The 27,708-nt window shown below is 35.5% G+C and overlaps 1 protein-coding gene across 1 annotated transcript in view; it reads right to left on the minus strand.

Annotated features, from left to right (window-relative positions):
* Positions 1–27,708, minus strand: part of CAMK2D (calcium/calmodulin dependent protein kinase II delta) — a 738,893-nt gene that overhangs the window by 153,975 nt on the left and 557,210 nt on the right. The window contains exons 7-12 of the mRNA XM_053703586.1: positions 26,478–26,580; positions 21,502–21,585; positions 13,423–13,517; positions 11,668–11,790; positions 11,305–11,388; positions 3,832–3,874 (exon numbers count right to left, since the gene is read on the minus strand). Of these exons, the coding sequence (XP_053559561.1) occupies positions 3,832–3,874; positions 11,305–11,388; positions 11,668–11,790; positions 13,423–13,517; positions 21,502–21,585; positions 26,478–26,580 (532 nt within the window). The remainder of the gene's footprint in view (positions 1–3,831; positions 3,875–11,304; positions 11,389–11,667; positions 11,791–13,422; positions 13,518–21,501; positions 21,586–26,477; positions 26,581–27,708) is intronic.

Genomic DNA, 27,708 nt, shown 5'->3' on the forward strand with positions numbered 1-27,708 from the left:
TCTACATCGTCTTTTGAAGATTGTGATTAAAAAAATGTTCCTTGATTCATTATTTTCAGAAACTCAGGTGGTTTTACTGCTCACTGGCTGATTAATGTATACTGTGGTCACCTGGTAGAAAGAGAAATCATTTTAATAAATATTGTATTTTCTCTTCTGATCACGCACAGGAACTGAGTTATTAATATTGTTGGAGGAAAGGCACAGATTAGTTTGAAATCTCACGTCTGACAGAAACAATCAATCCCATCTACTGAAGGAACAGCCACTAGCTGAAAAACTGATGAACACTTTGTAATTACAAGACATTTCTGTTGTGTTGCTATAGAACAGATCAGCCAAGTCTTAATGTTTTAACAGCAAATTATCATCCTTTTTTCTGCAATTAATTTTTAATAGCCAAACTACCCACCATTTGACTTATTTGGAGGAGCCAATCTGGGCTTTAGTACACAGACAACAAGTCTAGTCACTGTAATAAAATTAGTATACAATGATTTGTATTGCAGCTGTTAAATCTAATTAGGGATTGATATTTAGCAGTTAGCAATGAGACATCAACAGGGTGCATTTCATGTTTTGAGAATTAGAAATTGCTCACCTTCAGAGCAAAATTACGCAAAATAGGGACAAAATAAATTATGAAACTGTATTACAAAGTTGTTTGATAATGCATAACATTTTATATAAAAATGTCAAGGTGTTTACTGTCACTATATTTGTTGTTGGATGCCATAATAGCCACATCTGGATACAAACTGCTATATGCTAAAAGATTATACTCCTTCTACTGGGAGTGGGGATCTTAAAATATGTGGACTAACTGACATGTTTAACTAACATGTATCCGACCTAAACATTTTTGAAAAGGGACACAGTTTCCTGCTAGAAATATCATTATGGGTGGATTGAGGAGATCTTGCAAAGTCCTTAACCCCCACTAAACATAACCTGCATAGGAACGTCCTCATGAAACTCAATGTCTCTTCATAGCAAGCAGAGTCAGCTTTAAGCAGTTAGAAGGAAAGTGTCAATTTACCCAGGATAGGAATCTCTCACTTATATTTGTCTAGGTGAGCCAAGAGAAAATATTTTAGGAATATTATACTCATAGTATTGATTTTATGGATACTACATTTTGTTCATGAAAATAAGTAAAAGGCCATACCATTATAACATATGACTGTATACATACTAAATATATATTTTTTTTTAATAATATACATGCTCTGAAAGTTTCCATTGAATATACCCAAGATGAATAATACATAAAATAATCAGTGTCAAAAGTCTACATAGTATGCAAAAATACTTTACTTTGAGGTATTGATTGCTGGTTTTCATCAACAAAAAAGGATATTATGTGACTATTGTAACTCATTAATAAAGATAAAGCCTTTTGCCACTAAACATAAAGATGAATAAAACAAGTCATTTATCTTAAAATGCTCTGCCCAAATATCTGTTGGGACATGTTTTATATCATGCAGCAATTTATGGATGTCATTATGATAAAGCTTCATGGGTGATTACATAAATAACTCTTCAATGCAAGAAATGTAGCAGAAGAAAATGAGAAATTGTATATTAACAACTTATTTATGATAAGGTACTGTATAGAAAGCTATACAGGTCAAGGCATTCACCTATTTAACAGGCCTAGACAGTTATCTGCCTGTATTAACAACATATGATTATTGGACAACTCTTTATGGTTTGACTAAAGTGTTATACAAAAGTACAAGATATAGTCCAATTGTAACACAAGACAGGATACCTGTGTGCTCAGATAATGCTACAACTGTTTTCAACATTTTTATTAATAATCTAGATATAGAAACTCCCCCCCCAGTAATTTTCAATAACTCAACATTCAAATAATGTGTAAATTAGCATACTATGGGCATGAACTGTTCTAGGAAAAGAAATTTAACTTGCAACCAAGACCTTTTTTTATTGTTCCCTTAAGGTTATAGAATGTAGAAATACCAATGTGAAAAAAAACATATTGGACAGTCTGAATATAATTATTGTAACCAAAATGTTATTCATTCAGTTGCTTCTGTAGATAATTTTTTGGTATTAAGGACGCAGTTTATTAGTTTTGGGAGAAGCTGGTGTTGCCTCGGATTTTGGAAACAAGCTAAAAAATGTGACTACATTGAAAAGAACAGTAACCTGCTCGAACAAAAAAGCTTTGGGGACAACAATATCAGAGGCAGAAGAAGTTTTTTTTTTTTGTTTTTTTTTAAAGACAATGAATTCAGGTTGTTGTTATTGCATACCACATAAATCACTATCTAGTAAATTATACATGTGTATGTACTACAAAATGCAAACATTTCTTATAGCTTCAATATACTAACTTACATTTATTTAAGCTTTGGATACTCTTAAGCTTATAACAACCAAACAGATTTTTAAATGCATTTTAATATCTCTAATTTCTGGCTTCTAAAAAAGTTTTTTTTTAATCTGTTAACAGTTTTTTTAAACAGATATATCTGAGCTGATACAAATTCTTGTTGTTTTTATAATTGTCAGATGTCACTTCCACCAATAGAGCTATGGAGATTGTCCCTATCAGACAGTGAACAATATGTCCCTAGCAATATTTTGTGCACAAACATGTACTTCTGTTAGCTTCAATCTCTTTAAACATCTCTAACCTTACCTCAGTCCTTTAAAATATGAATAGATTTAATTTACAGATCATTTAATAGAGAATTAAACTCATAATCTAATATCATTGAGAAATGTTTAAGAAAAATAAAGCAGTATTACAATATAACTTTAGTCATTTGCCTGCTTTTGCTGTAAAATACCCTTTAGAAAGTGTGTTTAGCTGCTTTGTACTAATTAGTGCAGAGTGCCTTGTTGTTACTTAAAGGGACATGAATTTAAACATTAAAATGTTCACGGTACATATAGAGCAAGCAATTTTAAGAGAATTCTCAAATTCTCTTAGTAAATGAATTTGTTCTCTTGGTATCCTTTGTTTAAAAAAAACATATCTAGGTAGGCTCAGGAGCAGAAATGTACTACTAGGAGCTAGCTGCTGATTGGCAGATTCACACACAAGCCTCTTGTCACTGGCTTATCAGATTTGTTCAGCTCGGTCCCAGTAGTACATTGCTGTGTTCTGGAACTGACTAAAAATATGTTGAAACCATTTGCAGGGGTTATACACATAATTATATGCAAGCAATAGTGCAACAATGAAAAGCTCGAATACAGAGCATTTGTTTTGTACATGAATGTCCCTTTAATGGTGACATGTTTCTGTGTCTGCAACACCCTACACATGATTTATTGACTCAGAGCACAAGCTCATTTACATCTGTCCTTAACTGGTCACAACAAAGGAGACCAGGAACATGGAATCCACCTGGAATTTCAAGATCTGACCTGCCCTTGATTTGCACCTTACAAATTGTGCTAACAAAATTACAGTTACATGATTTTGTAATGCAGTGCTTAACTACTGATCTATGCAATACATTTATTTTCCTTTAAAGAATGAACATTTATAAAAAAAATTATAATAATATATTTATATATACTGTATATATATATATATATATATATAATAAACATTTTGAAAATCAAGTTTAACTACTTCGAAAATTGTGTGAACATTTCCAATTGGTAGATATGCTTTAAATTACAACTATTCTGTATATAACTGTGAGCACTATAATTATATATTATGTTTAGTTTTTGCATTTTAGATTTTTATTAAACCTGCTAAGTTACTACAATTTTTGGTATATTTTCTTGTGTTTTTAAAAAAGCATTGTTTAAATGGCAGAGTAGCACAGGTTCACCTACCTGAGAAATTTCTAGTAGCAATCATAGTGGTCAATATAGCTCCCTAAAGAAAAAAAAAATCCCAGTGAAAAACTCATATATAGAATTTATTTATATTAGGTGGTACGCAGGGGTTGTGGGGGGACAAAAAAAAAAGTTCTATCATTTTATTTATTAAATTAAAAAAAGAGGATGTTCTGCATTGCAAAAAAAAAACATAATTTATGTAAGAACTTACCTGATAAATTCATTTCTTTCACATTGGCAAGAGTCCATGAGCTAGTGACGTATGGGATATACATTTCTACTAGGAGGGGGCAAAGTTTCCCAAACCCCAAAATGCCTATAAATACACCTTCCACCACACCCACAACTCAATTTAATGAATAGCCAAGTAGTGAGATAACAAAAGGAGTAAAAAAGCATACAGAATAAGGGACTGGAAATATAATTGTGCTTTTATACAAAAAAACATAGCCACCATAAAAAGCGTGGGCCTCATGGATTCTTGCCAATATGAAAGAAATTAATTTATCAGGTAAGTTTTTTACATAAATTATGTTTTCTTTCATGTAATTGGCAAGAGTCCATGAGCTAGTGACGTATGGGATAGAAATACCCAAGATGTGGAAGTCCACAGAAGAGTCACTAGAGAGGGAGGGATAAAATATCAACAGCTATTTCCACTGAGAAATAAAATCCACACAATAATTACGTTTTTCATAAAAAAAACTTAAATCAAAAGCAGTAGAATCAAACTGAGACAGCTGCCTGAAGAACTTTTCTACCAAAGACTGCTTCAGAAGAAGCAAAATACATGAATATGGTAAAAACAATAAAAGTATGCAAAGACCACCAAATTACTTCTTTGCAAATTTGATCAACTAAAGCTTCATTTTGAAAAATCCCAAGAAATGGCGACTGAACTTAGTAGAATGAGCTGTAAATCTCTGAGGCGGAGCCTGTCCTGCCTCCAAATAAACCTTGAGAAACAAACATTTTTAACCAGGATGCCAAAGAAATGGCAGAGGCTTTCTAACCTTTTCTGGAACCAGATAAACAACCAATAGACTAGAAGTCTTCTGAAATCCTAGTAACCTCTATATAGAATTATAAAGATCTTACCACATCTAAAGGATGTAAAGAACTTTCAAAGAATTCTTTAGGATTAGGACACAAAGAAGAAACAACAATTTCTCTACTAATGTTGTTCAAATTCACAACCTTAGGAAGAGAAAAAATAAAGAAGTCCACAAAACAACTTATCTAGATGAAAAATTAGATAATTAGACACAAAAGAGAGGGCTGATAAATCAGAAACTCTTCTAGCAGAAGAGATAGCTAGGAGAAACAACACTTTCCAAGAAAGTAAATAATCTTCAAAGAAAATATAAGCTCAAAAGAAAGAGCCTACATAATCTTTAAACCAAATTTAGACTCCAAAAGGAGAAATGAATAACTTAACAGGCTTGATACAAACCAGAGCCTGAAGAAAACAGTGAATATCAGGAAGTTAAGCAATCTTTCTAAGAAATAAACAGTAAGATTTGTCCTTTCAAAAAAATTGTAGACAAACCTAATCCAAACCATCCTGAAGAAACTAAAAAAATTCCTTGGTATTCTAAAAGAATACAAAGAGAATTTATAAAAAGAACACCATAAACTATAGGTTTTCCAAACCTGATAATAAATGTTCCTTGAAACAGATTTATGTCTGCAACATAGTGAAAAAAACTGAGTCAGAGAAACCTCTATGACTAAAGACTAATCAATTTCCATACCTCCAAATTAGTAATTTGATATCCTGATGGAAAAACGGCCCTTGAAACAAGAGGGCTGGCCAAAGAGAAAGTGGCCAAGGATGGCAACTGGACATCCGGACAAGATCCACATATCAAACCTGTGAGGCCATGTTGATGCTATCAGAAACACATGAGACTGTTCCAATATGATCTTGGAGATCACCCTTGGAAGAAAAAAAACAGAGGCGGAAACATGTAGCAAAACCAAGACACTGCTAATGGCATCCACTATCTCCACCTGAGGATCCCTGGACCTGAAAAGGTACCTTGGAAACAGAGAAAACATCTGTATCAAAAGATACCACTCTCCCAGACGTAAAGTCTGACGGCTGAGATAATCCACCTCCCAAATGTCTAAACCTGAGATATGAATCGTAGAGATTAGACAGGAGATGAATTCCACCTAAGAATGTATTCAAGATACTTCTTAATTGCTAAGGAACTGCAAGTCCCTATTGAAGATTGACATATGTTGTGATATTGTCTGTCTGAAAGCAAAATGAAAAGTTCTTGTAAAAGAGGCCAAGTCTGAAAGAGCTCTGAAAATAGCACAGAGTTCTAAAATATTGATTGGTAACCTCGCCTCTTGAGGTTTCCAAACCCCTTGTGCTGTCAGAGACCCTCAGACAGCTCCCCAATCAGTAAGACTTCTATCCAATAAGAATACAATCCAGGAAGGGTGAACAAAAGGAGGCCCCCTAAAAAAAACCTGATGATAATCTAATCACCAAATCAGAGAGAGTTGAGAGTTGGAATTTAAGAATATCAACTGTGATATCTGAAAACAATCCCTGCACCATTGATTCAGTATGCAAAGCTAGAGGTCTCAGATAAAAAAGAAGCAAAAAGCAAAAGGAACCACGTCCGATGCTTCAGTTATGAGACCTAAAACTTCCTTGCACATAGCCACTGAAAGGAATTTTCTAGACTGTAAGTTTAGACAGGCTAACGCCAATTACAATTGACTCTTGCCAGATAAAGACAAAGTCATGAACACTGAATCCATCTAGAAACCCCAAAAAAAGGTGACCCTTGTCTGAGGAATCACGAAACTCTTAGGTAGATTAAATCCTCTAACCATGTCTTGAAGAAACAAAACTAGTTGATTCATGAGAGATTCTAATAAAAGAAAAGTTTAAGCGAATACCAAGATACCATCCAAATAAGGAAGCACCATAATACCCTACTGTCTGAATACAGAACGAAGTGCACCAAGAATCTTTGAAAAGATTCATAAAGCTGTCGCTAGACCAAATGGAAAACGACAAATTGGTAAAGCTTACCTAAAAAAAGAGAATCTCAGAAACCAAAAGTGGTCTGAATGAATTCAAATATGAGGATAAATGTCCTGTAAAATTGAATGGACATGAAATGACCTTGCTGAACAAAAGGCATAAATAGGCCTTCTAGTCGCCAACTTGAAAGTTGAGACTAATACAAAACAATATAATGTTTTCAGATCCAAGATTGGACTGAATAAACCTTTCTTCTTTGGGACAAACAATAGAATTGAATAGAAACTCAAACCCTGTTCCTGCAAAAGAACTGGTATAATCACTCCTGAAAAAAATTCACAGAGTGTACTAAGAAAGAAAGAATCTTCCCATAGATGGTCTAAAAAAATCTATTTAAAACCCTAAGAATAATACACATTTTGGACTGAGTTTCCAAAGACAATTTAATCTGCTCCCCACCAGAAGGACTGTTTTGAGAACCGCACCTTCATGCAGTCTTAATTATTATATAGCGTTTTTCTCCCAGAAGGATACAAAAAAACCCTTTTTCAATGCTTGCACTCTGAGTTAACCAAATCAGCAGCTAATAAAATTAGTTATTATTACCCAAATGAATGGTACACAGTAAATTGACCACAAAAGGCCGAAGGGCTGTATTAACCCTGCCGGGATATGAAACTATAACCCTTGAATCTAGAACAAGCTTTTGTAGTCAGGACATTCACCAACTGATCTACATCACTGGACTAAAGTAGGGCAGAAAAAACTATAAACCTCCAGAAATAGTGGAGATAATAGAAATCAAAAAAATGATTATCCTAACAAGATAGAGATAAAAAAATATATTTGAAACCATAATAATAGATATAGTAAACATAATAAAATGAATAAATCTTAAGTAAATAAACAGAGTTATATACTTGAGAATCTGAAACTGCTTATGATAACTGTTCAACAAAAGGTTGAGAGAACAGTAATGTCAGCCACAGATAAAGTTGAGCTAAAAATATAAACAGTACGTGAAAATGCTCTACTAAGGTTATATTCAAACTAAAGAATCCTAAAAATAAGTACCAATTTCCATAGAAATAGTATTACAGTCCCAAAATGGAATCAGGATAAACTATTCTCTAGAATATATTACAGATAGTATATTGAATAGGAAAAAACCTCAGGAGCAAAATAAAATCTTAAAATACGTATTTAAAAAGGATTAATAACATAGTTAATAGGAGGACTAAGCTCCTAAAAGCTAAACATAACATTTCCTTAACAAAGAACAAAAAATGTTCAAATGAAAAATAAGGAGAATTTAAAAAAAAACTGTCTGATACAGGATCCTTTGAGCCAAAGAAACCATCAGTAGAATAAACTTAAGTATGCTGTCGGTCAGAACAAAATTAATTCAATCTTAATAATTTTAAAAATACCTTGTAAGTTTACTTAAAGGCATAATAGCAGTCATAACCTTTTATGATAAAAGCAATAACATATGATATTTGCAGATGAAATCAAGAACATGAACTGAGAAAGTAAAAACAGTAAATGTCATTGTACATATAGAAACATGATTAGTATAAAATATGATAAATGCCACATAATTGAGCTGAAGAAAATAACAGCTAAATAATGAAAAAAAACACACTTAGCTTTGAAGAATTGTGTTTCAGGGCATCATAGTTTCTACAGTAACATCAGAGTCAGGATTAGAATGAGACATCTCGCAAAATGTAACAGAAAAAGAAAAATAACATTAGGCAAATCATTCAATTTCCACAATGTAACAGTTTCAGTAGATAGGAAAAAAACAAAGATAGTATTATTTTTTTTTTAAAATAAAATAAAATAAAAAAGCAGGCATAATAGCTTTCAAAAGACATGAAAACAGCGAGCAATAGAGGAAGAGGGGTACAAACAAAATTTTGGCGCCAAGAATGACGCATTACGCAAAAGGAAGTAAAAAAATTTTTTGATGCAAAACCAACACCAGGAAATGACGCAACGTGCGTCATAACAAACGCAACTTCGTGCCAAAACAACTAGTGTCAAAGACGCAGGAAATGACTCAATTTGCACCAAAAAAATATTTGTGCCAAGAATGACACAATAAATAACAGCATTTTGCGTCCTCGTGAGCCTAGATCTGTCCGCAATTTTTTTTTTTTTAAAACAAGTCAAAAAAGACTGAGACACCAGGTAAGAGAAAAAGTTTAAATAAACTTCCCAAACATGATTCCTATACTGAAACGGTTTAGACTGCAAAGGGAAATATACATAGACCTGACTCATGGAAAATATAAGTAGAATACATATATTTAAAACTTTATATTAATACAAAAAGCTCGAAAACCATAGCTGAGAGTGTCTTAAACAAAGATACACACTTACCAAAAGACACCCATCCACATATAGCACATAGCCAAACCAGTACTGAAAACTATCAGCAGAGGTAATGGTATATAAGAGTATATCGTCGATCTGAAAAGGGAGGTAGGAGATGAATCCCTACGACCGATAACAGAGAACCCATGAAAAGATTTCCTGTGAGAGAAACCATAAAATCTATAGGCGATACTCTCTTCACATCCCTCTGACAAACACTGTACTCTGAGAGGAATTGGGCTTCAGACTGCTTAGAAGCGCTTATCATAGAAGAAATCATAAAAATCAAGCACAAACTTACTTCACCACCTCCATAGGAGGCAAAGTTTGTAAAACTGAGTTGTGGGTGTGGTGGAAGGTGTATTTATAGGCATTTTGGGGGTTTGGGAAACTTTGCCCCCTCCTGGTAGGAATGTATATCCCATACGTCACTAGCTCATGGACTCTTGCTAATTACATGAAAGAAAATTAGATTGGATAGCAATAATCCTGCAAAAAAAAAAAATTAAGCGTTTAGGAGATGCGTTTTGATAAAAGAAATGTAACCTAAAACTGGTCTTGACATTTTTGGATTAAACGTTTTACAGTAATTAAGGGTAGCAAAACCGGAATGTTTTTGTTATCTGGATTACAGAAATGTTGCCTTATTTTCGTACACACCACACCCACCACAGAAACGCGCACACACACACACTCGCAAACGCGCACGCACACACACTCGCAAACGCGCACGCACACACACTCGCAAACGCCCACACACTCGCAAACGCCCACACACTCGCAAACGCCCACACACTCGCAAACGCCCACACACTCGCAAACGCCCACACACTCGCAAACGCCCACACACTCGCAAACGCCCACACACTCGCAAACGCCCACACACTCGCAAACGCCCACACACTCGCAAACGCCCACACACTCGCAAACGCCCACACACTCGCAAACGCCCACACACTCGCAAACGCCCACACACTCGCAAACGCCCACACACTCGCAAACGCACACACACTCGCAAACGCACACACACACTCGCAAACACACACTCGCAAACGCACACACACACTCGCAAACGCACACACACTCGCAAACGCACACACACTCGCAAACGCACACACTCGCAAACGCACACACACTCGCAAACGCACACACACTCGCAAACGCACACACACTCGCAAACGCGCACACACACACACACTCGCAAACACACACACACTCGCAAACACACACACACTCGCAAACACACACACACTCGCAAACACACACACACTCGCAAACACACACACACTCGCAAACACACACACACTCGCAAACACACACACACTCGCAAACACACACACACTCGCAAACACACACACACTCGCAAACACACACACACTCGCAAACACACACACACACTCGCAAACACACACACACACTCGCAAACAGACACACACACACACGCAAACACACACACACACTCGCAAACACACACACACTCGCAAACACACACACACACTCGCAAACACACACACACTCGCAAACACACACACACTCGCAAACACACACACACTCGCAAACACACACACACACTCGCAAACACACACACACACTCGCAAACACACACACTAGCAAACACACACACTCGCAAACACACACACTCGCAAACACACACACTCGCAAACACACACACTCGCAAACACACACACTCGCAAACACACACACTCGCAAACACACACACACTCGCAAACACACACACACTCGCAAACACACACACACTCGCAAACGCACACACACGCACACACACTAGCAAACGCGCACACACACTAGCAAACGCGCACACACACACTAGCAAATGCGCACACACTCGCAAACGCGCACACACACTCTCTCAAACGCGCACACTTACAAACGCGCACTATCGTAAACGCACACACACACACAAAGGCGCACGCACACAAACATGCACACGCACATACAAACACATTCTTTTAACTGAAGTCTTTTTCAGAGACATTTATAAGGTTGTAAAAATCACTGAATAAAAATAAAGACAAACAGTTACATAAAAACTTTTTTTTAATAATTTTGCTCACTTTTAACTTCCTTCTTGCATTGAATTTTTTCAAGCAATCAACGGTTTCCTGTCTGTGCATCAAAGAGGCAACTGTCGAGCGTTGCTGTAGGGATAAAAAAAAAGGGAAAATTACACACAAAATCTTTAGTTTAAAACAATTATCTGTATCTCTGTTATATATATTTATATATATATATTTATATATATATATATATATATATATATATATATATTCAAGTGCCCAAAGCACAGATTTTAGATTTCTTTTACACGATATTCTATACAACCCAATGAAAAATTAGCAATATATTTAAATGTGATGAGCTGTATCATGATCTGAATACTCACTATGTAAAATAATCCAAATCGTGTTTGTACTTACACATATCCAAGGATGTTTGAGGGCTTCTGATGCAGTTATACGTCTGGCTGGGTTAATTGTGAGCATTTTATTTATGAGGTCTTTGGCTTCAGGGGTCACTGTATCCCATTCCGGTGATGGAAACTAAAATTAAAATAGTTAACTTGAATTAAAAAAAAAAGAGAACTGTAGATATATGAAATGAATGTAATTCTATATTTCCAAAGACGCAAACCTAACAAATCAAATGCATAAAATAAACTTCTGCTTCTAAGTTAGACAATATAAAATTGAATAAAGTCTTAAACAATGTTGAGAAGCATCAAATTGCATTCCAGAAGAATTACAAAATATATCTAGAACAATATACGCTAGCATTAGATAAAGAAAAACATAGTTTTTCTTTATCTAATGCTAGCGTATATTCTAGATATATTTTGTAATTCTTCTGAAATGCAATTTGATTAAAGATGTGTGATGCAACACTAAGTAGTATTGCATTTCTATGTGATATATCACAATATCCTGCCGCTATTATGTATAGACTATGCAGTTAGCGCATATAAATAACCCATAACAAATAAAAACTATAAATTATGTAAAAAAAAAAAATTGCTATATAAAAAATGCAGTACCATTGATTGAGTACCAAGAAGAAAAGCAATTTGTTAAAAATAAAATTATTTAATAAAAAAGAACTTTTTGTTTTTAGGCTACAATGTAATTTTAAGAATTGATCCATTATATGTAGGCTTAAAGGGCATATAAAAGTCAATTTGCTTATCTATGCATAGCATATATCTGCAATTAAAAGGACACAAAACTGAAAATGTTTCTTTCATGGATCAAATAGTGCATACAATTTTAAACGTTCCAATTTGTAGTATCAATTTTGCTTCATTATCTTATTATCCTTTATTAAACATAGCGTAATGTACTACTGATAGCTAACTGAACAAATCGATCTATCTGAATCACAAAATACACTTTTTAAGTTTTATGTCTCTTTAAGCCCTACATTGTAATAAATCTGAATGCAAAATTATTATTTAAAAAGCTTCTGCAGCTGTTATTTTTAAACAAATTTTGCAGAGCTCTGATATTACAGAGCAGTTCAAGCATACACCTCATGGAAAGTCATAACCCTGGTGGTCACATATGGACTTTTATAACTCCACAAAGTTTTATTGGCCATATTTTTCTTTTCATATTCCGTAAACTGTAGGTGATTTAGTAAAGTTCTAAATAGTAAAGTTCTAATTCTATCCTGCAGTACCTTAATTGGTTGTTGACTTTGATATATTTTTGTTTCATACTGAATTAAATTAAGGAAAACAAACACTGTCAGTATACTGCCAACAGTGTTTGAAATCTGAAGAAAAAAATATTAAAATGTAATCCACGTGGAATGCATGACATTCTCAGAGTCTTATAATTTATGCATTTCAGTATTTTGTTTGCTTGCTTGTTTGAAATTCTGATGCAAACCTGATCTGACTATATTGCAATACTTTTTGATATGACTAAGCTCATGTGTGGTTAATTGACTTTTCTTAAGCCTATAAAATTTACGCATTGTGACTTTATTGTGTTTAATTAAAAACACCTTATCAGTTATGAGGGATATAATCTTCCATTAAGCAATGTTAGGTTCAACTTAGTCTTCAAATCAAGAGATCAATTTGATGCAAAATACATTCTCGATAAACCAGCTTGGTATATTCGATATATTTCCCAGAAATATTATTTAGGGCAAACAACCAAATGAAATCTTACATCATAAGCACCCGTCTTGATTTGCTGATAAAGTCTGTGCTGGTCCTCATCCCAAAAAGGTGGATATCCCACAAGCAGTATATACAAAATGACACCTGTAATTAAAATTAATTATTTATAAAAGCCACGAGTTAATTAAGCAAATTTGAAGCATGTCGTTTTCTTAAATGATGGAAAGTTATAACACCAGGAATATGAGAGGCAAGGACACCATATCTCATAACTGTATTATTCAGGGAATTCAGTCTTAAGTGATGGCAAATACTAGCGTTTTTGAAACCAGTGCTATCAATGATGGGGACTTTCAGTTATGAAGTATAAAACGCTCCACGCTGAAAGAAATAGCGTTTTGCAATGGTCGGCCAGAGGCGCTCAGCTCAGCATAAACTCACTGCAAATAAAGGTACTTTATTTTAATACTTCATGACTGAAAGCCCCTATTATTTACAGCACTGATAAATCAGAGCGTTTCAAAAACGCTAGGATTTACCATCACTTTAATAAAAATAAAGAAGGGCAATTTAAATAGTTACAATATGTGTAGATAACATTTCCAAAATATATAATATAGTAAATGCATTATATTGTTACCCTACAGATTTTGAATACTGCGTTTTAAAGAATTACATTTATAAAACAGGTCAGTGATGTTTTCTACAAGCTTATAAGTTAGGGTATAAACACTTCAGACAATTATAACAATGCAAAAAAAGTTTTAACATGTTAGTTTAGACAGACAATTTTTTTAATTTTTTTTTTATTGTGGAGGTCTTTTGATCTAGCTGATGGAAGAGTGCCTATTACAGAATTCCAAAAGTTTATTAGTAATAATGCTTTAGCATTTTTAGGTGATGGAATAAATGGAGAGACTTTCATAAAAAGCAATAATGTGCCTTCTCCTTTTTACCGAAGGCTTCAAACTTCAGGAATCATTAACATTTTGACAAAATAAGAACCATGAAGAAAGCGGGAACATAATCAAAGACTGAGATAAATGATGCTACTGTATATCTTTTTAAAGGCACAAGAAACCCAACATTTTTGAGCATGGGATTTTAAACAAATTTCTAATTTCCTTCAATTGTCAAATATTCTTCATTCTCTTGGTATCTTTTGTTGAAAATCAGGGTCGTAAGCTCAGGAGCGTGCACATGTCTAAAGCACTATATAGCAGCAGTTTTGCAAGATTATCGTTTTGAAAGAGCATAAGATAGCAGCACTATTTCCTGACATGTAGTAATCCAGACATCTACCTAAGTATCTATTCAACAAAGAACACCATGAGAACTAAGCAAATTTGATAATAGAAATAAGCTGGAAACTTTTTAAACATTGTATGCTTCTACAATATTTCTTAACCTGGATATGAAATCCAGAAAATGTATAAAAAGTGAACTCAGCCAAAGACAGGATCCTAGAGACTTCCATTATTACCCTTAAATATTGATATATGCCACTGTTGTAACATCCTCTAATTGGAGATACAGATAAGACTTCTTTCATGACAAGTCAACTTTGAAGGGTCCTGAAATTGTACAAAGTTCTAGAATATTTATTGGAAACCTCACCTCCAGAGAAAACCAAACTCCTTGTGATCTCTTAGACCTCCATATACTGTACTTTAACCTAAAAGCTTTGCATCTTTCATAATATTATCCAAGTTGGGAGGACACAAGATGCACCCAAAGAGATGAGTTGGTACTCTATCTTCCAGGACAGAGAATTCCTAGAAATGAAATAAAGAATCCTTACAGAAAATTGTAAGTAGCCATTGTGCCACTGACGTAGCATGCATAATTGAAGAGGTCTCATAAAAAAAACGGGTAAAAGGAATAGCATCTGATGTGGCAATCCGCAAAACCTAATGCCTGCATGAAGCTACAGTAGGACTAGGGAGAGAATGAAGTCTCACATATGTTGTATAACTCTAATATCCCCTGATCTGTCAAAGAAAGACTCCTTGATATGAAATCTATAATGACTCCTAGAAAAAGAGACTCTGTGATGAGAAGATAGAGAACTCTTTGGAAAGTTGATTCTCCAACTAGGATTGCAAAGAAACAACAAAAGCTTATCGGTGTGAGACAGAGCTAAAGGAAAAGATGGAGCCTGTACCCAGATACCGTCCAGGTACAGAGCCATGAAAACACCCGGAGTACAGACAAGAGCATTCTAAGAACCTTTGTAAAAAATACTTGGAATAAAAATCAGACTTAAAAGTAAGGACAACAAACAGAAAATGTTTGTCATGATAGGCAAATCATAAGAACAGATGATTATCTTTGAGGATAGGAATTTGAAGAAAGCATCCTTTCAAACTATTGTGGACATATATTGTCCTTGTAGAATAAAGAACAGTAGAGACTATCCATTTTGAAAGTAGAAACCCTGATTTTAAACTGGTTTAAAATTTACAAATCCAGAATAAGCATGAAAGTTTGTTCTTTTTTGAGAACTATGAAAATATTGGAATAAAAACTCTGGCCCTTTATTGGATAATCAAATTGGAACTATTACGTCCATGAGTTCTAGATCGAGAAACACAATGAAAAAACAAAAATGGGGCGTGAGCTATCACAGGGTCCTACAGAACCTTTCCCTGAAAGGTTTTGATCTGAAACCCATTCTGTATCCGTCAGACAGTATGTTTAGAGCCACAAAGTCTTACAAATTGAAACCCAGACAAATTTTACCCCCTACCAGCAAGGAATTTGGATCTGGCTGCTCCATTATGACTTTGAAAAGGAAGAAGGCATTTTTTGGCTGTTTGGCCTTTACCCTTTAAGGACACAGCTTTCAGTTTGCTCAATTGTTTTATGACGGAAAAATTCCGTCATATGTCCTTAAGAGGTTAATCCAAATAGGGTTGAACTTCCAGGATGAACTGGAAGACTTGTTTTTATAAATAGAAAGGAGATCTCTGGTTCCCAAACTGATAAAAAAAGACTAGTAGCTCTGTTTTTCTTCCTTTTCTTGAGGGAGAAAAACTCTTCTTTACCTCCAGTCACAGAAGAAATTATGTAGTTTAGACCAGGCCAAAAGAAAACTCTTTCCTAAAAGGATGACACAAAATTCTAGACTAGAAACTATGGGCCAGATTACGAGTGTAGCGCAAAATATCACTTATGAAAGTTGCGCTCCACTCAGTAAAAGCAGTACACGCAAATGTGCACTGGTATTACAAGATAGGTGCAATGCATGGAAGCTTTGCGTTCATGAGAGCGTGCTTCCATAGGCTTTAATGGGAGCTTCGTTGTCATGCCGTGAGACACGGCAGAGAACCTAGCACAACAAAGGGAGTAAGTCACCCAGGGAACACAGTGTCCTCATAGAATGTAATGTAAAAGCACTTTTCAGTGCTGTTTTTTTTTTCTAACACCCCACACCCACACACTTTAACCCTTAAAAACTACTTTGTGCAGTTTTATTTTTAAAAAACAAAAATGCTACATTTGTTTATTTTTTTTATAATGCCAACACACTTACATTTGGGGGCAACTATGGCACATTTAAAGAAAATTAACCAAAAGATCTGATCTCTGGTTAATTTTCAGAATGCTAATTGCTACCACGAGCTCGCAGTAGCAATAACCAGCCACTTGTAATGGCTGGTTATTTATCGCACACGTTTAAATGGGCAAATATGCACATTTATGGGCACGCTATCAATTAGAGCTCCACTTGTAATCTAGCCCTATGCCAGGTGATCAAGACTTGAGCCACCAGCATTTCTAGTCAAAACAGATAATTATTATTAATGCCAAAAAAGTTACCTTATGTGAACAACAGCATCACAGATAAAAGCATTTGCTGACCTAAAAAGATTCAAAAGGATTTGAAAATCTTCACCTGTAACTCTTTTTTTAAAGATCTGATCAGAAAGGTTGTTGCACACCAAAGAGAAGCAGACATTGCTACACAAGCAACACTGATAGCTAGTTTAAACATGAAATCCCTTGTATAAATGCAGTTCTGTGAAATTACTCTAGATTACTGTCCATAAGAATATACTATGCTTCTTCAAAGGAATAGTAGTGCATTTAAAGTGCACCATCCACCTTAGGAACAGTTTCACAAAGCTCTATACTAGAAGGTGTAAGTGAAAACATTAATTGAATGCTAAGCATAGAATAAAAGAAAGTCAAGGCTTAGCTCTATGGCAAATATCTCTGTAAATGGTTCTGGGGCATGAAAAAAACCTCTTTAACTTAACAGAAGGTTTAAAATGTAAGTTAATTGATTAATGGATTTGTGCACACAAGGATTGGAGATTTGTACTCCTAACGTAAATCAATCCTCCTTAGTAATGAGCGAAGAAGGTGTTCCAGCTTGAACATAAGAGAAGGATTCTATATCCTGATCAGCAAGAAGTTTTTCACCTTCAGAAGACTTATCTGAGGTGTTAGTAACTGAGTCTTTAAATAACTGAATATCTAATCTGATCCTTAGAGATTCTGAGTTAATAAATAAACCAACTAGCGATAGTTTTTCAGTCTCTCTTGCGCTTACTTGGAAGTGGTATGGCCGCCAACATCTCAGAAACAGATAAGCGCTTAAAAAGACTTAAAAACCCGGAGCAAGATCTGACAAACTCCCCTGTCAAATACAGAGGGAGGCCAGCTTCCCTTCAAGGCAATGGTAGATTTTAACTGGTTACAAAAGCATTAGGTAATCCATATAAAGATTTCAAAATATACAGTTAAATGGGGTAAATAAGTAAACAGGGGATTTCCCCTCTAAAGGATATACATTTAAACATATAAATTTATTGTCAGACATAACGAAATATAAAATATAATACAATTATTTCTATAAAGTACACAGCAATTGAATTTTAACCTAACTAAAATTAAACCTCACTAAAAGATTCATATTGCCCCATAAATTCTCCATAAAAAAGACATCTAGACAAAACGCGTAAATTCTAGTGAGTATGTGGCAACATTAATATAATATAACAAATGTACTTGATAATAGCCTGAGGGCTATGTGAGTGCAAATTTGTCACAATTTACCTGAAAAGCACTCACACCTACTGTGCTTACCAGCGACAGAAACGACTGCTTCCAGTACTGCTGAGCACCTTACAGCAGATGATTTATGTAAGGAGTATATTGATAAACCAACAGTACGAGGCTGCAGGACTTTTCCCTGCAACACCTGTGACAGGCTTGTAACTAACTCTAACGGGAGTAATTGTGTCACTGCTTCCTACTCCAATCTCCAATCTGTCTCTCAGTAGCAGCTCTCTAAGGGGTAAACTAGGTCTGAAATCCGTCTAAGGAAACTCAAAGAATCTGGAGCAACTCAATTCTTCACCTACCTCCTGGAAGGCAAAGATTTAAACTGTCATACCAGTGAGGTGGGAGTAATGAAAATCTCTTAGAAGTTTTGTGAATCTTTGCCTCCTCTTAGTGGCCAGGAGTTTAATCCCAGGAGTAATAGATTGTGGACTCTCACCACCTTATGAAACCGCATTTTTCATTACTTTGGGGGTAGGGTTTACGTTGGTTTTGACGTTCATAACCATTGCATTATCACAAACAATCCTTAGTATTACTAAGTGAAGTTAGTGAAATAGCACATCAGTTGCTGAAAGATGCAGAAAGACATGTGGAGCAGTGGCGTCACTAGGGTTGGTGTCACCCGATGCGGTAAGTTATGGTGTCACCCCTCTCCCCCCAGAAAGCAGACACACACACAAACACAAAAACACAGACACACACACATACAAACACTCAGACACACTTAAAAACACACTCAGGCGCACACACAAACATTCGGAAACACACTCAGGCGCACACACAAAAACAATCAGACACTCAGACACACAAAAAAAAACACTCAGACACACACACATACAAAATATGTAAACTGCACTGCATTAATTATAAAGCTCATGCCTAGAGCTGCTCCCTGGCTCAGCAGCGCATCAAATGAAAGATAAACAGAGCACTCTAAAAATAAAGCACTAAAGAAAAGGTTTAGGCGGGCAAACTATGAAAATTCTGCTTTCTGACTCTGTTCCAAGCCTGTCAGTGCACAGTCCCGAGCCGCGTGCCTACCACTTCGTATGGTCAATCACCTCTGTACTCTGCCCACCCAAAGACCCCCGCCCACCCTCCCCTCCTACCTCTTCAGTGTGCACTTAGTGTACCGTAACCCTACCGGTCTGGTGGGCATCATACGTGGCTCCTTCACTTTAGAGACCGTGTCAGACAGTCATGCGGTCAGGTGCCAGGCATCCCCCTCACGATCTCCCGGTTCCCGTTTAGAGAGACAGCACAGCAGTGAGTGACTCCACTGCTCCACACGTCACTGAGCAGTGAGAACAGAAAATAAGGTGAGCGCTAAATTAATAGCAAATTGAGAAAATAAAATGTGATAATGTATAAAAAATGTATATGATACCTAATATATAAGGTGATCACTAAATGAGATAAAATGTAATAATTTATGATAACTGTTATACTATATAAAGGACTAAAAGTGACCTAAAGCTCTGTATAAAAATGTAAACACTTTAATATGCAGGTGAGTAAATTCATATAAACATTAAAAACATTAAACCTTAGCTAACAACTAAAATGGCATTGAGTGAGATGCCATATGTCAGGAACAATATTTTAAGAACAATATCTACAAACAATTAAAATAACAACAATATCTAAAAAATCGACAAAATTAGAAGTGCATTTCTTGATAGGAGTACAATGCAAGTCTAAAATAATGTCTCTTAGAACGGTGGTTAAATAACCGTAAACAGTACCTTCATAGACCAGGAGCCAAAACAATCCTTTTGCGAGGATGAGCAGTTATATCTTTCAACAACCGCTAATGAAAGAACAAGGCTAAAAAAAGTGTTAATTTTGATGATTTTGCAGGTTAGGTGGAGAATGTAGATCATGTAATTCACTCCAGAGTGTGTCGTAGGAGGAAAGATTGAGAGCTGAGTCAGCTCACAATCCAAATCTTGGGATTGGTGGGTTACTATAAGCAATAGCTTCAACAGACAGCGTCTGTAATTGAGTGCTGCAATTCCAAAAGACAGCGTCTGTGTGTGTTTTGATACCTTGCAAGATTTAGTGTTTTTAATATTTATATGAATTTACTCACCTGCATACTAAAGTGTTTACATTTTTATACAGAGCTTTAGGTCTCTTTTAGTCCTTTATATAGTATAACAGTTATCATAAATTATTACATTTTATACTATCTCACCTTATATATTAGGTATCATATACATTTTTTATACATTATCACATTTTATTTTCTCAATTTGCTATTAATTTAGCGCTCACCTTATTGTCTGTTTTCATTATTATTATTATTTACATCTTGAGGAAGGTTGTAATTTTTGGGTGTAGCTTATATTGAGTCTTAGAAGTGTTTCCCTCAAATTGTTGTTTTCTCACTGAGCAGTGAGCATAAATAGGCAGGCAGGCTAGCAGCGCAACTTTCACAAGCCCCACGGCAAGCCCACAACATTCATAGTGAAATTGGGCAGGGGAGGAGGAAAGTACAAACAAGCAAAAGAAGCTGGGAAAACTATTTGTGGAAATTGCAGCACTGGCTCAAGGGGCAAAATAATTAAGTGTCTACAACTTCCCCAGTCCCACTAATGTTCACAAATGCTGGCCCCTCTAATAAAAAAATCGATGCATCTCTACATTGTATTTCTTTGAATTTCAATAACATTTAAAAAATATTTTTTTATTTTTTTTCTGGTGGTGTTACCCCCTGGAAGGTGTTAACCGGGTGCGGCCCACACCCCCCTAGTGACGTCACTGATGTGGAGTGAACCACCAGCGAAAAGTCATCTTGACATTATGCTGTAAGTAATTGTTATTTCCATATATACATATAGTGAGGAGAGATGGGTTAAATTCTATAAAATGTAAAAAAAAGAGAAAGAAAAACATTTACTGCTTCTTAGGACTGATCTGTTCTAAAGAAAGTGAATGTGAAACCCAAAAGCAATTTTTTTTTTTTTTTTTAATCAAACTAGGAAACATGTAGCCAAGTTTAGGCTGTTTAACATACCCACACATAGCTTTTGATAAAATAGATAGTGCTTACCACATGCCCACATATCCACTGGTTTGCCATACGGATCCTTTCTCAAAACTTCAGGGGAGAGGTATCCTGGGGTGCCAGCAAAACCTGAGTAATATTAATTGAAAGTGTTAGTAAAGATCATAATATTTAGCTTGAAATGCAACTTCTGAGAAGCAGTAAAGTATATATATATATATATATATATATATATATATATATATATATATATATATATATATAAATATAAAAGAAGTCCTGACTGACTCATCAACGCCCAGCTCAAACCGTTTAACCAAGGAATGTGAAATTTGGAAGGTACGTTGTTTTTATGACACCAACTAAGGAACGATCTTTGGAAATTACCTTCCCAAGGGGGTAAATAAGGGGGGTGAACTTTTTTTATGAGGATACCTATAGTTCACAAACTGATGATGTTACAGACATGAAAATTGGTATTTATATTATCAGGGATATTTGTGATACTGATGTAATACCACAAATCCCCTATAGGAGGCGCTGATAACTAGGGGTAGAATAATGATGATGGGCAGAGTATAACACTGGAATGGTAATACAATCAATGTGCCCCTGGTAATACCATATATGTAAATACAATTATAAATCTAAAAATTATAAAAAGCAATAATAATTAAAAAATAATAATAATAAAAAATATATATTAAAAAATGGTTAAAATATGTATATACAGACGTATCAAATGGTCAAATGGAAAAGTTCAAATGAAGTCCAAATAAGTCCAGAAATAGATAGATAAGGCAGCTCTCGGTCTTCACCCAAACGATGGTGTATCTTCAAAGAATGGTTAACTGCAAGGAAAACAGAAACAGAGGCGCCACATGTGTAGATCAATCAAAACTGACAAAATCCAAGCAAGATGAGATACAGGATACTCACAAACGTGAAGGCACTCTCTTGTGCCTGTAGGGGCAGGCTGGTATTTAACAGCAAACCAGCTGGCTGTACCAGGGGATCCCCGTCAGGATATCCTATAGTTGTGGTGGATCTCACAACAGCAACCCTTATCTAACCTAGATAAGGGTTGCTGTTGTGAGATCCACCACAACTATAGGATATCCTGACGGGGATCCCCTGGTACAGCCAGCTGGTTTGCTGTTAAATACCAGCCTGCCCCTACAGGCACAAGAGAGTGCCTTCACGTTTGTGAGTATCCTGTATCTCATCTTGCTTGGATTTTGTCAGTTTTGATTGATCTACACATGTGGCGCCTCTGTTTCTGTTTTCCTTGCAGTTAACCAAAATTGGTATTTAGATTCTCCTTGAAAAATAAAGAAACATGTGTTTTACCATTTCCCCAAAATCTACTTAAGGGGCCAAAAGAGGGAGGGGGCTGATTTAAGAGGATACCTATATCTCAAAAACCGACGATGTTACAGACGTGAAAAATGGTATTTATATTCTCCTTTAAAAATAAAGAAACACAGATTTTACCATTTACCCAAAATTCACTTAAGGGGGGGGGGGCTGTTTTATAAGGATACCTATATCTCAAAAACAAAAGATGTTACAGACATAAAAATTGTATTTAGATTACGAGAAACACAGAGAATTAACGAAAACTTATGAAGTTCATGTCTGCGAATGTGCAACCCGAATGGTCACACGTCGCTGCGAGTGGTCGGGTTTTTCGCTATTTTTTTACAAAATCACAAATTCCAAGCGAGTGAAGCGAGAGCAACAGCTAGTAGTTTTATAAAATACTACAATCACTGCTACTACTATACATGATAGAACACTGTTTTATGAGCATATGAAAGAAAACAACAAGGTTTTGGTGCCAAAATTGTATCTTTGCATTTTCTCTGTTTAACCCTGTTAAGTTATCAGCTTACGATTAATGCGTTGACATGAATATATTTTCCCTGTATGTACCACTGCTGTCAACTGATAACTTAAACGGACAATGTACTCAATTTTGAATAATAAAGAGCAGTAATACATGTTAACTGCTTAAAGCTAAAGTCAATCCTAGCGTTTGTGAAGCGCTAGGATTGACCATTGAAACAAATAAAGGAGACTTTCATTCATGAAGCATAAAATACTTCATGCTAAAAGCTCCTTTGTTTCACGTGTTCGCCGTTCTGAGCTGCTCAGGCAGCCTACGGCAGAACACGGGTTTGCTAAGAGGTGACGTTTACACCTCTTAGCAAATAGTGTGCAGGAAATCCGGCTCCCAAGGGCGCCAAGCCGGATTTCCTGCACGGCTATTGGCTAAGAGGTGAAAATGTCTTCTGTCTAGCAAAACAGTGTTCTGCCGTTGACTGCCTTAGCAACTCAGAACGGCGAACGCTTGAAACAAATAAAGGAGCTTTCTGCATGAAGTATTTTATACTTCATGAATTAAAGTCACCTTTATTTGACTCAATGGTCAATCCTAGCGTTTCACAAATGCTAGGATTGACTTTCACTTTAAATGAAACTAATATATTGTTGACTGACAGGGGCAATTGGTACAGAAAAAAAGTTGGTTTATTCAGCAGAGGAATATCCGGGTTTTTTTTCCAAATAATATCATTTAGAGAAGACAACATTTTTGCAAACATAATTCTATTCTTCTAACAATATTTAAACCGTTGTACTGTGCTTTTCAAACACAATGTGAACTCTTTCTTCATAGTTTTTGCTTGCAGGAAATATAATGACTCAGCAGTCAAGCAAAAGAAAAGAAAGCTGAACCAAATTATGACTTACTGAGTGATTTTAGAAACCACATTGAATAGATTTTTCTTGTTCTAGTCCTATGCTGCAGAATAATCAGCAGTCAGCTTTCGCATGTGCAGACATAGGCCCCCATTTATCAAAGCATCAAGCTCAAACGACGGTTGAACTAAAGTTTGTCCACTGTTATTCGCAGGGAGCAGGAATCTGTTTGGTGCCCAAAGTTATAGCACAAATGGCTTATTTTACCTTGCGTCAATATTGACACGGAAAGAAGCGATGTATTAACTCTGGCTACATTGATTGCACTATACCTAGTTTATCAAGACTATATATTAAATCATTTGAATATTTATCACGTAATATGTATTTTTAGCTATACCCGCCATATTGTAAAGTTTAACCTAAATGCAAATGCGTGAAGCTTCTTTTGTCTTTAAAAAAATATTTTTAAGGTGATTATAAATATGTTTATTACAAATTCTAATAATTATGCAAAATTTTCTCACTTTAGATTTATGATTGACAAAACAAAACAGTTGTTATACAAAACATCTCATAAGGATGCAAAACAAAACAAAAAACCATGAAAATATTCATGTTGGAAGACAGCTTTAAAGTATGTAGATATCTGAAAAAGATCTGATGCTAGCTTTTTATAGCCGACGCTATTGTTTAATTTAGGGGAGGTATCTCTTGCCCTTTATTTCCTATGGTACTCTCAAGCTCTGAGGTTGTGGGTTTAAAGTCATGTCTGTTGCACTGTTCGCGACGTGGACGTGCAAGTTGAAGGTTTGATAGCTTTGAAGTCTGTCGTATTGTCAATCGTTACATGCAAAATACGCTGAAATAATCCAGCAAGCGAGGCTTGGTGATGAACATTCAATCGCATCAAATTCACCTGCATTTTTTATTACTTGACAGCTTCATAATTTTCCATATGGAAATATGCGCTGAATATGAAGTGAAGTTTTGGGGAGTTCACAAGCTTTGATAAATGGGGGCCATAATATCTAAAAACAGCTGATTTCTGAGAACCATGTTTAAAAGATACATTGTATTAAAGGGATATAAAATGTTGGTATGATGCTACAAATTAGTAGCTGCTTTAAAGCAGTGTTAAAAAAAGGTTGCTATTTTTGTAATGAGATTGGCACCACAATGCAATGCCAGTTTCAGCACTAAAACAGACACTGACTTTTATAGAGACATAAAAGTCAAAATTTCACTTTCATGATTAAGATAAATCATGCAAATTTACACAGCTCCACAGTTTAAGTCTGTAGTGAATTGTGCTTCATTCTTCTCTAAGCATCTTTTTAAAGGAAATATTCAAAAAGGCCCTAGAAGCAGCCACTATATGGCATTAGTGTTTATAGCTATTTTTTACACTGTTGAGCACTATAGGGCAACAGTATTTGCAAAACCCTATAACATTGTTAGGAACACTGTTACTACTAGTATATAGTGCCCAGGACAATTGCATCTCAGGCCTAGCTAGGTATGCTCTTTAATAAAAAGATGCCAAGAGAAGTGAATATGACAAAAGTAAATTGGAAAATTGTTTAGTGTTAAAATGCCATGCTCTAATGGATAGAATGGATAATTTTAACACTATAATGGCCATTTAACATTGCATACTCTATCTGAATCATAAATAATAATTCATTTTGACATCTGTGTTCCTATAAGTATACTCTTGCACTATGCACAGAACTTATCAACCAATCAGTGCAGGTACATGTGCTAAAAAAGGCTTTTCTTCCATACCTTCCATGCAAAGTGCCTTGAAACAGTACCACTAACTTCAATGCCTCTAATACAACAGATACAGCACAGTAAAAAAAATTGCAAGGTATAAAGATTTAGTCAGCCAACATAATTACTCTATACTTCTTATTTATAAGTCAATTCCATTTCCCTATTGTAGTGCTATGCAGAAAAAGGTGTTTTTCAGAGGAAGACATTCTATGTACCATTGTACCTGGACATTCTTTCTTTTTTTAAGTTTAAGATCAGATGTACCCAACATACATATACACCCACACACACTATGACATCACATAGATTCAATGTACATACACAGATAGATAAATAGATATGCAGTTTTCAGATTATAATGAATACATATGGGAAAAATGTATTAAATTGCGTTCACAGTTTTTTTTTAGCCATGTGAATTGCATGCAGGCAAGTTAGCTACTTGTATGGTAAATGGTAAATGCAAAAAAAGAGTCCCCCCCTTTTTTCTTACCAACTTTTGGCAACTATTTAAAATAGAAAAAATAGCTTTTGCTTACCAAACCATGCTTGTTGATCCCCTTGAACCTCTATGGCTAGACCAAAATCTGCAAGCTTCACAGCAGCACCTTTGGACTTGCTAGCTAAAAGCAAGTTTTCAGGCTTAAAAAAAAAATAATAATAGAAGAAAAGATTCATTAGTATATTTTGTTTTTATTCACTAAAATATGTACACATACCTTATCTGCTATGAAAAGAACGCCTACAAAAATTAATAACACATCTGAAAAATTATTATAAACGTAATATAATACTATATACTATTACAGAATAGAAAAAATAGAATATGCCCAAAAAATGTATTTTTTTAATTTCTAAATTTTATAAACATTTGTTAGTTTTTAGTACTTCTTTAAAGTGACATGGAAGTGATGCATTCATATCATTTAGATGTTAAAGTCATATAAGCATTGTGCAAATAAGCACTGTTATGCTAAAAAAAAACCGAACATTTATGCTTACCTGGTGAATTTCTTTCTTGATACGGTGAGTCCACGGATCAGCAATTACTGTTGGTAATATCACTCCTGGCCAGCAGGAGGAGGCAAAGAACCCCACAGCAAAGCTGTTAAGTATCACTTATGTTCCCACAACCCCCAGTCATTCGACCGAAGGAAAAGGAGAGAAAGGAAGCAACACAAGGTGCAGCGGGTGCCTGAGGTTTATATAAAAAAACAAATGTCTGAAAACAGGGAGGGCCGTGGACTCACTGTCAAGAAATAAATACATTTATCAGGTAAGCATACATTTTGTTTTCTTTCTTAAGACACAGTCCGCTAGATTTAGAGTTTTGTCGGTAAAAACCTGCGGCTCTAACGCTCCTTTTTTTTCCAGCGCACCTTTAAAACAAGGCTCGTATTATGAGTTTTCTGAATGGCTGCGTTAGCCTCAGAAAAGTGAGAGTTGAGCCAAATTTAGCTCCAACCCTCAATACCAGTGTTGCTTACGGTAGCGGTAAGCTGGAAAAACGTGCTCGTGCACGATATCCCCATAGGAAACAATGGGGCTGAGCTGGCTGAAAAAAACCTAACACCTGCAAAAAAGCAGCATTCAGCTCCTAACGCAGCCCCATTGTTTCCTATGGGGAAACACTTTCTAAGTCTACACCTAACACCCTAACATGAACCGCGAGTCTAAACACCCCTAACCTTACACTTATTAACCCTTAATCTGCCGCCCCCGCTATCGCTGACACCTGCATTATATTATTAACCCCTACTCTGCCGCTCC

Source organism: Bombina bombina, chromosome 2 (assembly GCF_027579735.1).
Source record: "Bombina bombina isolate aBomBom1 chromosome 2, aBomBom1.pri, whole genome shotgun sequence".
NCBI lineage: Eukaryota > Metazoa > Chordata > Amphibia > Anura > Bombinatoridae > Bombina > Bombina bombina.